General features: G+C 44.2%; 1 protein-coding gene across 1 annotated transcript; it reads left to right on the top strand.

Moving 5' to 3' along the window:
• The first annotated feature begins 1,597 nt into the window (after positions 1 to 1,597).
• Positions 1,598 to 13,541, top strand: LOC136429820 (amidase-like). The gene is made up of 12 exons (XM_066419815.1): positions 1,598 to 1,719; positions 4,668 to 4,775; positions 5,316 to 5,442; positions 6,799 to 6,971; positions 7,512 to 7,651; positions 8,164 to 8,364; positions 9,041 to 9,115; positions 9,648 to 9,813; positions 10,944 to 11,006; positions 11,125 to 11,272; positions 11,889 to 12,028; positions 12,761 to 13,541. The coding sequence occupies exons 1-12, from the start codon at positions 1,644 to 1,646 to the stop codon at positions 12,961 to 12,963; spliced, it is 1,620 nt and encodes a 539-aa protein (XP_066275912.1). The 5' UTR covers positions 1,598 to 1,643; the 3' UTR covers positions 12,964 to 13,541.
• The last annotated feature ends 1,030 nt before the right edge of the window (positions 13,542 to 14,571 follow it).

A 14,571-nucleotide genomic window follows, 5' to 3' on the forward strand; every position in this document is an offset into this window, starting at 1 on the left:
CTAATTTTACGAAATTTCACTCAACCGACGATTGCTGATTTGTGTTCATTACTTCTTGAGTTTGCATCAAGTCAGTACCTCAGATTCTAGCCTTCAACTCTGTTGTTATGGCTCTCTCTTTTTTTACGTATTTTTGGACTGATACGGTTTCTCTTGTCACTTGTTCAAGTTGTTGTTCTTTATGTGTGGACAGCATAACAGTGTTCGATAGGTCCCTGGGGCTTGAGGACTTCAAACGTGAACCGAACCGAAGTGACATTGATGAATGGGCGGACTGCGTGACTGATACGCAGTGCATCTTCGTGTGGTAGGTCATGAACCCAACACAGCAACAAGTTATCCTTGCACAAATTTAGTCATTCGAATCTGAGGTACTTGGTGCAAGTCATTCGAGTAGCACTTGTGCATTTATTTTGTTATCTACCAACCAAACAATTTAGACCATAAGTTGTCCAGAACACGAGATCTCAAAACCGGAAGTTCTGCTGCAGTACCCAGGGATGCCGTCCGGGGGCCAAAATCTAATCACTTCACTTCAAGTTTTTGTCACATACTTCCAACACACCGAATATCAAACCAATCCGTCCTCCCGTTCTTGAGTTATCTTGTTGACAAACAGACACACACACACCCTAAACACACACACATACACCACATGCACACCACACAAACGCACTACAAACACACACACACACACACCGTGACACTACACACACACACACACTACACATACACACACACACTACATACACACCACACACACGCACTACACAAGAAACATTTGTCCATGTTACGAACACACACACACACACACACACACACACACACACACACACACAGACACACACACACACACACACACACACACACACACACACACACACACACACACACACACACACACACACACACACACACACACACACACACACACACACACACACACACACACACACACACACACACACACACACACACACACACACACACACACACACACACGGCCGCGTGGCGCGTTGGATACACCCGATCCCTCGATCTCGGAAGTTAAGCAACGCGCGGTCCGGACAGTGCTTGGATGGGAGACCAACCAAGGACGTCCGGATTGCTGTAGCCTCACGAAGCTTTCCACGAAATCGTCTTCCGGGAGGGACGTAAAACGGGGGTCCCGTGCTCGAGGAGGTGCCTCGAACACGTTAAACAGCCTCATTACCCTACACATTGGGTACCTGCCTGTGGCACTGGCTGCAAATACACCTGATATTATATACATACGCACACTTCACACTTACATGGTGTTGCCCTCTTCCGAGGATCAATTGCACTGCAGTCTGAAAACCCGGAAATATATATAGCTGCGGCACTGTTACCGCGTACCGCAATAACAAACAGCGTCATGAAGATCAGGGTAACTGTCTCTCAAGTTGAATCTACCCCTTGTAATTCTGTGGGGTTTTTTAAGTACTTGATCACCCTTACAACATTTTGCCCATTCTTTTTGCGATGCGAGCTTGTGGATAAATAGGGCCACGATCGGTACGAAACAATAGCTGACGTTTCAAGGCTTTTCAAGTTCAGAGTTCAAAGGGGGGATACTTCCTACCAGTCTGTGTAACTTGTGTCAGTGTAACCCCGACGGAACTATGCTGTGTTCAGTTGCAGGATTGTTCAGACGACTTGGGGGTTGCGGCAGGGTCGTGGTGCAAAGGAGAAGAAAAGGTAAGAACAGAGGTGGAAGGGGGAAGTGGGCGGTGTATACGTAGGGGCTCGTGGCACAGCGACAAAAATATTTACATCCAGCACGAAATTTGACCCTTCCCAACCGACTACTAGTAATGTTACTGCCGAAACGTATCCCAACCACCCCCGATCTTCACACAATCGGCACATAAAGTCCCGGTGTCACACGTTCAGGACACACTGCCGACCTTGACCCTGAAAGTGGCAGTTTTGAATTGTCATCAGTTTGCCCCAAGAGACAAGATGAAGTGTCTTAAGTTCTTCGTGCATGATAAGAATCACTATGTAAAAACTTTATTGATTGTATCTCACCGGAGTAAATCCGGAAGCATGATGATGATGATGATATAAAATAATGCCATCGTTGGATTTATAGCACTACGCCTCTTTGTACTTGTGTTGATTGATCTTGCACAGTAGAAGCAAATCGGTACAGCTTGGTACAAACTGCTTGGCAATCATGCCGTTTCTTCTGAGGGTTTACATTGTATTGTTTCTGTACATGGATTTATAGTTGGGAAGACGAAGGTCAGGTTCGACAATGGTCATCGTAGCGGTTTTCTACGGTACTGCAGCGAACCTTCAAAGTGTGAGGTCCAATTTCTGTGCCATGGTCGTGATTTTTTAGTGTTGAATAGCTCTTGGAGTGAGTAGTATAAGTTTGGGTCCCCTAGCGGATTGTTAACTCGGTTGTAGTTTTCTTACCAAGGTTAGTATCCCATAGACAGTGATACTGATGTTATCTGTTATCAAAGACTTATGCTAGCCCTTATTGTATTAGTAATAGGATGTCACGTTTTATTCTATACCTATATTTTGTATCATGTTTTGATATACATTGTATCGCGTACAATTGTCGTGCAATAAAGTTCTTCTGTAACTTTTTATCTTCGCCGAGTACTTGTACTCGGAGAAGATTATGTTTTCGGTTGAAAAATCTGTTGGGTGGGTCTGAATGTATGTCAGGAGCATATCTCAAGAAAGCTTCAATGAATCTTTATGATTTTCGGTTGGTGTGTAGTGGTTGTGCAAAGGAAGGTCAAGTTTGAAAATGGTTCACCTTGCGTTTTTCAACAGTACTGCAGCGGACTTTGCATTTTTTTGTGTTTGTATGTAGGCAAAAAAAGTGACGGAAACGTTGATGGATCTTCATGATTTTTTGCAGGTGTGTAGATGTTGTAGAAATGGAGGTCAAGTTCAAAAATGGTTCCCCTTGTATTTTCCGTCAGTACTGCAGCGGGCTTTGTGTGGATGTGTATTTGTATGTCGCCAGCATAACTGAAGAAGCTGTTGATGGATCTGTATGATATCTAGTGAATGGGTAGGGTTTACAGAAAGGAAGGTCAAGTTCGATAATGGGCCTTCTAGCGGGCACCTAAGGTACTGCAACAGAGCTTCAAAATTTGGAGGCATGTTTTCTGAAAGTGCTATGGTCATGATTTTTGTGTGGTAGATAGTTCATGCCACAGAAAATAAGTTCTGTAAATTTGGGCCCCCTAGCGGCTTGTTAAGAACTGCAGTGGGTGTTTTTGTTTTGACATTCGGACATGAATAACTTGAGAAGGGGTCGACAGATCGTCGTGATATTTGGTATTTACAGAGCTCAGATGGTGATTTACATATTCAATGACTAATTATGAAAATCAGGAGCTAATTTGCATAATTAGAAAGGAAAGTTTGTTAACCCACTGCATTTCATAATCGGACATGGGACTGTCAGGTCATGTAACCAGATGGCCTTGCATAAACGTACATGTAGGTCAAATAAATAAACTATCCTCCAAGCAGAGGTGTGGGTCCTGCTGGTTTTTTAACGCGTTCAGTTTAGGTGTTTTTGTTCACCACGATTGGCGACATAATGAAAAGGGGACAAAATAGAAAGCCTGACAAAAACACCTAAAAACACGTCAAAAACCAGCCAGACCCACTCCTCTGCTTGGACAGTACACTGTACAAAAACTGCACCACTACTAGGTGCGCAAAAGTCACATGTACCTGTACTATGCCTTTCAAAATGTGTATGATATGGAATAAAGATTTATTCTATTCATATATATTGACGGTACCATTTCATCATCACTTTCAACTTACAACACTGCAATATCGAACCTTTGTGGCTCATATAATATCAACATACTCATATTTTTTCATGACCAGTTATAACATATACATTTGTATCAGCACACTCTACACATATACTAGTCCTGTACCACCAAATGATTTTTAACCCCATCTAGACTGGACTCATTCGCCCCATCATAACTTCCAAATGGTATGGTGCATGATCAAATTGCAGGGGGTGATAAGCACGTGAATATCAATCACTCTCCATAATAAGCCTTGATTATTATTTTTTTTTTTTCTAATCAATTCATCAGAGCCTGATGTTGCCATCGATTTACGAAGAAAGGCGGCTCAATTGTTACTGTAGCAGCATTTCTTCACCCTAGGCCAGAAACATCAATGCTCAAGACAAGCATGACTTCACTGACCCATTAGGAGAAGCAGGGGTTACGAAGGCTGCTCGGGAAATTCCCTACCCCATTTAGACCGGAACGTTTTGAGCCACTCACACCGGGGCATGCCCCTACTCTTTTTCGAAAGATGTGGTGGGTTCTTTTACGTGCTCAAGGTGTGGCTCTCCTCAAACACGGGACCTCCATTTAACGTCCTATCCGAGGGACGTCCCTAGACAAAGCTAGGTACTCATTTACACCTGAGTGAAGTGAGGGAATTTGTGTTAAGTGCCTTTCCCAAGGGCACAACGTCGGGTGCATGTCCAGACATGTCTGGGGGAGAGCCGGAATCGAACTCGGGCCACGCTGTTGGGCAGCCCTATGCTCTCACCATTACGCCACACCGACGCCACTGGCATTTGGCGAAGATAATGTGTTCGTGGAACTCTAGTTTCTTCTGTTATCCTACAGGGCGTTACTCCGCCCCGGCTGTCCGCACACCGTCCCTCCAGCAGCTGGCCCGGGCAGCAGCCAAGTTCAACCTCGAACTGGACCAAGCAGAACTACAGGAATTCCAAAGTAAGCCTGGAACGGAAACAGCAAACATTCAAGGAAAATGCGTCGTCTCCATGCGTCGTAAAAGTGATAAGTGCCTATCTGAAATTCGATGGGATAACATATATGATAAACTTTGAAACTTCATTTTCTAATTTTCAGAGAAAGTTCAGAGACCTCGTACCTCAATAAAGTGTTTTATGCAAATTTCTTCCACATTTACATAATTCATTTAAAACCCTAGCACGTCTAGGACAAAAGACACAAAATCCGGAAGTTCTGTTGGGGCACCGAGGAAAGCGGCCAGGTGACTCATAGTCGACCTTAATCTTCGTCTTCCCAAAACCTACCCACATACCGCATATCATCACGATCCATCTAAAGGTTCTTGAGTTATGCTGACACAATTGTCCGGAAACACAAATACGTACAGTGCCAGACACACCTATAATACCATAACAATACCTCCATTTTCCATTGAGTTAATAACAAAATCATCAACTTAAATGAAACCATACCATGGTGTACGGCGCAAATCAACGATTTATTTTTCTCGTGCTGTAGATGTTATGAAGGGTACATTGGCGTCCTTCCAGCGGGTGGACCAGCTAGTGGAACCGCTGCCTCCTGTCAAGTGGCCGCGGACGCCAGGATGGCGGCCCGAGCGTAAGGACAACCCGCACAATGCATGGTGAGCATGCATGCCGCCGTGGTAGTTCGTACATTGAAGAAAATATTTAAGGGTAAAAAGTAAGTTGTACAAAATTATTCGCTTACCAACGAGCTTCCGACCAGTCCTCTGGCCCTTCTCAAGTTTATTTGACCCGAAGCCTACGTCATTTGACCTGAGAGGAAGTGTAACGTCAGCAACGGGTCAAAGGTGACCGGCAGTCGGTATCGGCCCCCGTCTCTGTTGAGGGCTTCGGGTCGAATCAACTTGAGAAGGACTAGAGGACTCACTGTACGAAATGGCCTCGGATCCTGACGTATCCTGAAATATCCTGACGTGATCCGGAACCTAAGATCCGAAAGAATCCGAACGGATCCGGGGCCGTATATTTCTCGGCAGGCTAGTGGGCATCCAAATATTGGGACTCAAGGTACTACTTACACAACTTGACAATGTGTACATACTTACACAATTCAAATATGCAAGTGGTACCTTGAGTCCCAATATTTGGATGCCCATTTGCCTGCCAAGAAATACACGGCCCCGGATCCGTTCGGATTCTTCCGGATCTGAGGTTACGGATCACGTCAGGATACGTCAGGATCCGAGGCCATTTCGCGCAGTGACTCGTATAAAGCGTGTTGGTAAGCGCTTTAGTTTACTTTGTGTACGGAAATTAAATAGCGTGTAAATGTATTGATATAAACGTCATCATGATTCAATCATAACATCCTATAAACACGGTCGATGTGGCGTAATCGTTAGAGCATTCGACTGTCAAACCAGAGGACCCGAGCTCGATTTCGGGTTGTCCTCAGACATGTCTGGACATACGCCCCGACGTTGTGCCGTTGGGAAAGGCACTTAACACAAATTTTCTCATTTCACTCAGGTGTAAATAAGTACCTAGCTTTGTCTAGGGACGTCCCTCGGATAGGACGTTAAATGGGGGTCCCGTGTTTGAGAAGAGTCACACCTTGAGCACGTAAAAGAACCCACCACATCTTTCGAAAAAGAGTAGGGGACATGCCCCGATGTGAGTGGATCAAAACACGGTCTAAATGGAATAGGGAATTTCCCGAGCAGCCTTCGTAACCCCTGCTTCTCCGAATGGGTCAGTGAAGTCATGCTTGTCTCAAGCATTGATGTTTCTGACCTAGGGTGAAGAGATGCTACTACAGTGACAATATATGTTCAGTGCTTCGATGAGTGCCCCCTCTACGGCCTTGCACTGAGCGAGTTCGTGCAAGGGGTACTTGAGTACCATAGATTTCTGTTTTCACAGTCCAAAATCGACTCTGCAGAGTCGGACTTCGGCTGAGTGTGCTCCGAGTGTGCTTAGATAAATCATGTGTAAACTGGGCCTCTACGCTTCAGGTACTGGCGAACAGAGATCACGGGTGCTCCTTCGGGCAAGCTGCAGGGGAAGACCGTAGCCATCAAAGATAACGTGGCCGTGGCGGGCGTGCCCATGATGTGCGGCAGTAGGATACTGGAGGGATACGTTCCCGAGTATGATGCCACCATTGTCACCAGGATTCTCGATGCTGGTAAGAATCTATCAGTTTGAGCCAGGGAAAGACATTCGCCAACCGACGCAAACAGGCGCCGATCGGCTCCAATTTGTCACCGATCGGCGCAAATGGGCGCCAATTTGTCGCCTGAAATGGCGATTTCAAAAATCGCGATTGGCAACATGGCGCCAATGGGCGCGAACTAGACGCCAACAAGCGCGCCCACTGCAAATCCTTTTTTGATAAATCTTTTTAAATCATTTTACATTGGTTTTTAAATCAAGTGGCAACACTGAGATTTCGAATAATAAACTTAATTATCTTGTGTCTAATTTGGGGCCGAAACTGAAGATGAGACATTAAGCTAGGCGCGGTCATTTTCGCACATTAGTGTGACCGCAAGGGAAAATTTGCGAAAAATTCTCAAATTTGCCGTGATCAGGCGCTTTAGAGCTCTGTTGATCTTTATCCCTCGAATAACAGATAGTTGACATTGTCGTCCAGGCATTCGATTTTTTTATAGCTACCGAAAGCTATATTTTGTATTCATTTCATTTCATGTCCCTGTCTCTTCAGGTGGAGTCATCAAGGGGAAGTCTGTGTGTGAGGATCTGTGCATGTCAGGTAACAGCTTCACCTCAGCCACTGGTCCCGTACCGAACGCGCACGACAGCACAAGGTCGTCTGCTGGATCCAGCACGGGAAGCGCCACTTTGGTACGACATGTTTCCCGATTTTTTTGGCGAAGCTTCAGGAGCGAGCTTGATATTACGCCCGATTTATTTACACTCTCACGACCTCCGTAGTTCTTCCTTGGACAGTTTCATCAGGTTAGTAAGTCACTAGACAACAGAATTCTTCATACACAACCCCGTCTGTGCGATACCCCTAATAGGGGGTTTACAGACTATAGAACTAGAACTAGAACTAGAACCAAGCGTTTTATTCCTCAGGGCAATTCTGACTGTTTACACTGTACTGCAGCTATAGGTGTCGCAGTTAACAGATGTGGTCTTAAAGGGATAGACATATATAAGTCAATGCGGTTCCAAGCAGGCATGGTTGTAACAAATGCTAGAAGTAATTAGAAATGTTGATTTGGGCTCTACATGGGGGATATAAGGATACTTGAAAAGGAACTAAGCAGGTTTTACACAGATCTGTGCTGCTCTCTAAGATGTTAATCAGTAGGGTCCTTACAAAATCTGCACGTGTATGTATCGACCAGTTGGCGCTGAAAGAAGTAGACCTCGCGATAGGAGGAGACCAGGCCGGGTCTATCCGCATGCCTGCCGCCTGGTCCGGGGTGGTGGGACACAAGCCGACCCACGGACTGGTACCGTATACGGGGTGTGCTCCCATGGACATCACTATCGACCATATCGGACCGATGGCCCGGACTGTGGCAGACACGGCGCTCATGCTGGAGGTGAGGCTAGTGACGACCTTACGTGTCTGTGACGATCGAAAGTCAGCCCAAATTTCTTTTTTTAGTAAAAATTTCATACGCCATTACCGTACACAAAGTAGATAGCCTCCTTTGCAGGCCTCCCGGACGGCGCCGGCGTTTATTTTTTGGGGAGCGCTGATTCGCTATTTTCAACTTATCAGGGCCAGGTTCTTTGGCTGGGGGGCCGTATCTGCTTGGGGACCGTATCTGCCTGGGGCCGTATCTGCTTGGGGACCGTATCTGCTTGGGGACCGTATCTGCCTGGGACCGTATCTGCTTGGGGACCGTATCTGCTTGGGGACCGTATCTGCTTGGGAGACCGTAACCGCCCAATAGCATACGGTCCCCCAAGCTGATACGGTCCCCCAAAGGAGGCTAAAGTAGAGCGCTTAATAACAAGCTTTTGGTCAGCCCTCTGTTCCTCCTCAAGTTGATTTGACCCGTAGTCTATATCACGTGATCTGATCGAGTGTGTGACGTCAGTAACGGGTCAAAGGTGCCCGGCAGACGATGTCGGCCCCCGTCAATTCCCTTTCTTTATAGTGTTTTATTTGCAAGTTCTTGCCCGAAGGCTAATGGCAACATGAAGTGACTGAAATTGCATCATGAGGTATCCAAATATATGAAAGGATGATTTTAAAAAAACAATTTGCAGGTCCTTGCTGGGTATGACGGTGGCCTGGACCCGCGGCAGCCACCAAACCTGACTGTACCGGAGTACACAAGTCAGGTCAGCGTCACTATGCAGCTAACGCTCGCCTTTAATATTACAGTGAATATCCCACTGGGATGCGCTTAATTGCGCCTAATTGCAAAACCAGCGCCAAACGGCCTGAAATTGCGAATATTTGGAAATGGAAAAAACAAAATCGCAATAGGTTGACTGGCGCAAAGCGTCGCAATCACTGCAAATCTCTTATCTATAAATTTTGTACATTACCAGTAGCAACACTACGATTTCAAATCAAGTTATTTTGGATCTCATTTGTAGCCGGAACTGAGAATGTGACATTTCTAGCGCGGCTATTTTGTTTGTAGAGGTCACATATATTTTACCCGTGCGTTGAGGAAAGTCGCAAAGTTGTCACAATGCATGATTTGGCGCAATTCAATATGGCGCAGTCCAATGAGATACACGCATAAGATAGCAAATTATTCCTGACCCGTTAAAACTCAGTCTTGATGATGAAACAACAAATTCTGTTCTTTATTTGTGTGTCATCCCTTTTGTTCTACTAAGTAGTTCTACTAAATAATTCCAGTTAACCGGAGACCTGAGCGGCACGAGGGTGGGGCTGCTGAAGGAAGGGTTCGGCCAGGAGCAGTCGGAACCTGACGTGGACGACTTGGTGCGTGAGGCGGCTCACAGGCTAACGTCGGCGGGCGCTACAGTAGAGGAAGTGTCCGTCCCACTCCACTTTCCCGATGGTATGTCCAGTAACTCGTGCTCGTTCGTTCGTCCGTCCGTTCGTTCGTTCGTTCCTTCCTTCAGACCCTTGTAGTGCCTAATGGCACATAGGGCATCCATGAATAGTTTCATCAGGTTCGTAAGTCACTGAATGAAAATACTCTTTTTACACAACCAAGTGATTTATTCAACCGACGTTTCGGTGACCATCTGTCACCTTGAATTCTTCACCTGTTTATTGCTTGATAGTAATGTATGTGTTACACTCCTGTGCGTTTTGGACAGCATTGTGGATACCGTTCCCTGTAAGCCCCTGTCACACTTGTGCGTATATACAAGCCCGCATGAGTTGCGTATTAACATGTTTTTGGTTTAAGTTAAGTTTGCAGCCGATCGCAGTAATTTCTTTGGTTCGATAACTAGACTGCTCGACGGTGGGTAAAAGTAGAAAACAACTTCCTCCCTGCAAAATTTACTTAAACCAAAAATATGTTATTGCGGGAGTCATGCGCACTTGAATATATGCACAAGTGTGACAGGGCCCCAACAGTGTATATATGTAAATACTTTGCGTTTGGGAACGCATCTATAAGCAGCGACACCTGTGCTGCAGTGCAATGTGAATCAGTCAGAATTGCATTGATGAAGGTGACAGCTGGTCACCGAAACGTCGGTTGAATAAATCACTTGGTTATGTAAAAAATAGTATTTTTATTTGGCAGAAAGTGAGTGTCGTCGGCGTGGCACTATACACGAATTTTCTCACTTCACTCAGGTGTAAATGAGTGCCTTGCTTCGGATAGGACGTTAAATGGAGGTCCCATGTTTGAGGAGAGCTACACCTCGAGCACATAAAAGAACCCACCGCACTTATCAAAGAATATAGAAATAGGGGTTCTTCCCGGTGTGATATGCAGCTTGTACGCCATGAGGCGGTTTACCGCGTATGCAATACAATACAATTCAGATACAATATAAATTTTCTTGCTGTTTCAGTAGCAGGGTATAGACTCTTACATGAAGAGGTTACTAGCCCTCTTTAACTCAGGGCACCTCTTCAAACACGGGACCTCCATAGCCATTTTGCGTCCCTTCTGAAAGACGGGTGCAGCCCCAACCGAGACTTCCAACTCTTTAATTTCTCTTCCAGGCACACACATTTATAATGCAATGAACATTCAAGGATCTGCACAGATCATGTTTAAAGGAAATGGTAAGTCAAATCAAAAACATATTTTTAAAAAATAATTCTAAGCTTTTGAAGTAATGGCAAATGTATGAAATATTTGTATTCGTATTGGTATCAAGGCAACTTTCCTCATAATTTTCAGGAGTTGGAGTAGGATGGAAAGGCTTCTACCCGACGAGTATGGCGGATGCTCTCGCGAGAGGATACAACTCTCGCGTGAACGATATGTCAGCAACACTGAAGCTTCTGGCTTTGCTCGGCGAATACCTTGACGAGAACTATGGAAACAGGTAGTTTCTGTGATAAACTTACAATAAGTAATAGATGGGTCTATTTCAAAATGTTAGGAATATCTTTTCACAGACCACCATTGGAGCTCGAGGCTCCTAACTAGAGTGTTTGTAATAGAATTCAATCGCAGCGCAGTTATGCCTGAACTGTTTACTATAGCACATCGCCATAACGTAATGTGTATGCGATAATTAGCCATTTATTTAAACCTATTATAGCTGCCGAATCTCTTTTGTCTCTTAGGTCAACGTTGCATCGGAGTAACAGCCGTTGTATAAGATATGTCTTTGGACACAACTATATGAACCTATGTACGAGATATTAACCTTAAATAAGCGAACACGAGCTTAAACGCTTACGTTCTGCCGACGTGCTATTTTGTATACGCATACATATACATATAGGATACCTTTTTCATCATAATTGACACCTTTTAAAAGCATCTGATATTGTAGACCGAGGCAGAATGAAAGAAAATGGTCAAAAGTTGAAGTTTCGTTTGCTGTCTTGTGTTTTGTTTTGTTTTGCTGTGTTGTGTTGTGTTATTCTGTATCATATAATTTGTGACGTGTTAAGGACAAGTATTCGGAGATAACTATCTTACTCTGTCTGCAGATACTACGCCAAGGGACAGAACTTGACTCGAACGCTGACAAAAGCGTACAACGAGGCCCTGGATAAGTATGGCACCCTCATCATGCCTACTATTCCATTCAAACCACTGAAGCTTCCGGATGAGAATATGTCAATCAGCGGTGAGTTTCCTCTATCTATCTTGTTGTATACGTGGTACATCATTGAACTGGTGCAAGGTATTCTGTATCACGATTTCTAACACGTTCAACTAGATCTCTAGCTGGAGATTTACGCAGAATGAGGGGTTTCCGGAAACAGTAGGGTTGTCTACCTGGCTAGACTACCATGCTAGGCTGCCATTAGTGGGTTTTAATGCTATGCATGGGGTTCGGACTATTCAGAGAGGGTAGAATGGCAGGGTATTCTATCCCGGTAGACTAACCCTTCTTTTCCGGAAAGCCCAGACGGGAAGCTGTGCGTAGATATGTGCAAGTTTTCCTGGCTGCCAAAGTCATTCGAAGTCAAACGTTTGTGAAGGTTAGACATCCAGGTAAACAATATATAAAGAGAATTCAAACTCTACAACTGGATAAGGATTCGGAGATTTATTTCCGGACGTTTCGAGTGACATCCATCACTCTTCTTCAGCGTCACTAAAATGAACTAGCAGAACTAACCAGCAAAACTAACTTGTTTAGTGACGCTGAAGAAGAGTGATGGATGTCAGTTGAAACGTCCGGAAATAAATCTCCGAATCCTTATCCAGTGGTAGAGTTTGAATTCTCTTTATATATTCGAAATCAAAGTTTCTTCAAGTCATGGTCGTTGGATGCAAATGGCATAAAGTTTCAATTCAAAATAACTGATAATTAAACATGTAATGTTTTATTCATAACCTCCTCTTTTTACAGATGTATGTCGCCAGGCTCTACGTGAAGGTATGATCCACAACACATGTCCGTTCAACGTCACCGGACATCCGGGTCTCAGCATCAATGCCGGGTTCTCACAGGGACTTCCGGTCGGCATGATGATCATTGGCCGCCATTTTGATGACGCAACTGTGCTGAGAGTGGCACATGCGTTCGAAAATATACGAGATTCGAATTCGTAATTTTGGTCAAGTTATACTTGATATTCTTCCTGTTTTAAAGGGCAAATACGACTTATACCTGACGTCCGTACAAGTATGCTTAGTATCCGTCAATTAAGTCATTCAAGGTTTGGATCAGTTTATGTTGATTAAGAAATACCAGCTCAGAGACTTAAACCCAAAGATGGGACCTAGCACACACATACACAGGAGTTCTATGCATTTACATCCTATATAGAACGTTTTGTTTGTTTGTATTGCATACTAGTAATTACATTTTCAAAGAAAACACTGCTTCTAGTATTGTTTAACCCTTTAAACATTGAGATACCTGTTATTTATGCGATTCGAAGGTATGCGGTTGCGGAAATTTCAATTGTATTTCGCTTTTAACCGGACCAGATTCAGAATCTCACAAAAATATTAATTGATCAGAATATGATGACATAGCCTTATTTGCTGAGATAAGACTGTCATACTTTGGACAACCTCTTTTATTGGGGTGAAGAAGATGATCAATTGATATAATTTATGCAAATTATGACCTTTTTGCATAATTCATGAGAAACACTCATAATACATCTGTTGTGAAGGTAAAGGTCATTTGGCTAAGGAATGGCGTCGTTCAGCTCTAGTTTTATTTTATTTTATATAGTTGAAGGGTCATCCACGATTAAGCACACACACGAGTGCGCCCTCTCACAAAAACTACACACATGCGCGTGTGCAAAAACAGGAAAGCTGGAATGCTGTAGTACACAATGTTTATTTCAATTGAACTCTTGTTGAAACAAGTCTTTTTCAGTGTGGCTGGATCTTTGGTACGCAGTTAAAGTATACATGCCAAAAGGCCATGCTGTAGGTCAGGCGTCACAGTTGAGTTGAGCAGTGGAGACCTTGTGATGATAGTGCCAAATCAAAATTCTTCAAACCCTTTTTTCTTTGAACATTTTGGCCCAATCTGGAGAATTTTGTAGTTAAAAGGAATAGCTAGGGTCTGAGCTTTCCCATTTTGGTCAAAATGTGTTTAGTTGGCGTAATGTGAGTTCTTGGGTCTTGCTTGAACTGAGCGGATAAAAATGGGTAAAAATTGGGGTCAAACGAAGGACCAATCTTAATACAATGCTAAACTTTCTTCCGACACTAAGGTATTCACGGATCAAATTATGATTACTACCAACACAGATGGGCCGGGCTTCCATGATAATTTGAAGGGTCAACCTACTTGAGTCAGCAGTTTGACCTGGTTAACACCCCCCCCCCCCTGTTTTTATCAAGTACCTCTGTGACTTACTGGTGGAGAAGGCCGTTTGAGATTGAAATTAGGGTGAGTACTTTTACGAGGTGTTGTATCAATGCTTCTTACTCTGGGCTCCAGTATAATAAGGAGAATGAACTGCAACGTCTGCCCTCTAAAGCCCCCCCTCTCACTGGACCCGCGGCACGCTGGCGGCCTCGCTGCGGCCGAACGAATTGACAAAGCACTCACCGAATTTCATCGACAAAAAACGAATTGTTTTAAGCTTTGTGTGTTTTGTTGTCTTTTTGGTCATACTTGTACGTTTTGAATGATATTCCCATTATAAAGTCATGGGTAACACAAATCCAGTTTAGGACGCAGCGACGCCG

This window comes from Branchiostoma lanceolatum, chromosome 3 (assembly GCF_035083965.1).
Source record: "Branchiostoma lanceolatum isolate klBraLanc5 chromosome 3, klBraLanc5.hap2, whole genome shotgun sequence".
Taxonomy (NCBI): Eukaryota; Metazoa; Chordata; class Leptocardii; order Amphioxiformes; family Branchiostomatidae; genus Branchiostoma; species Branchiostoma lanceolatum.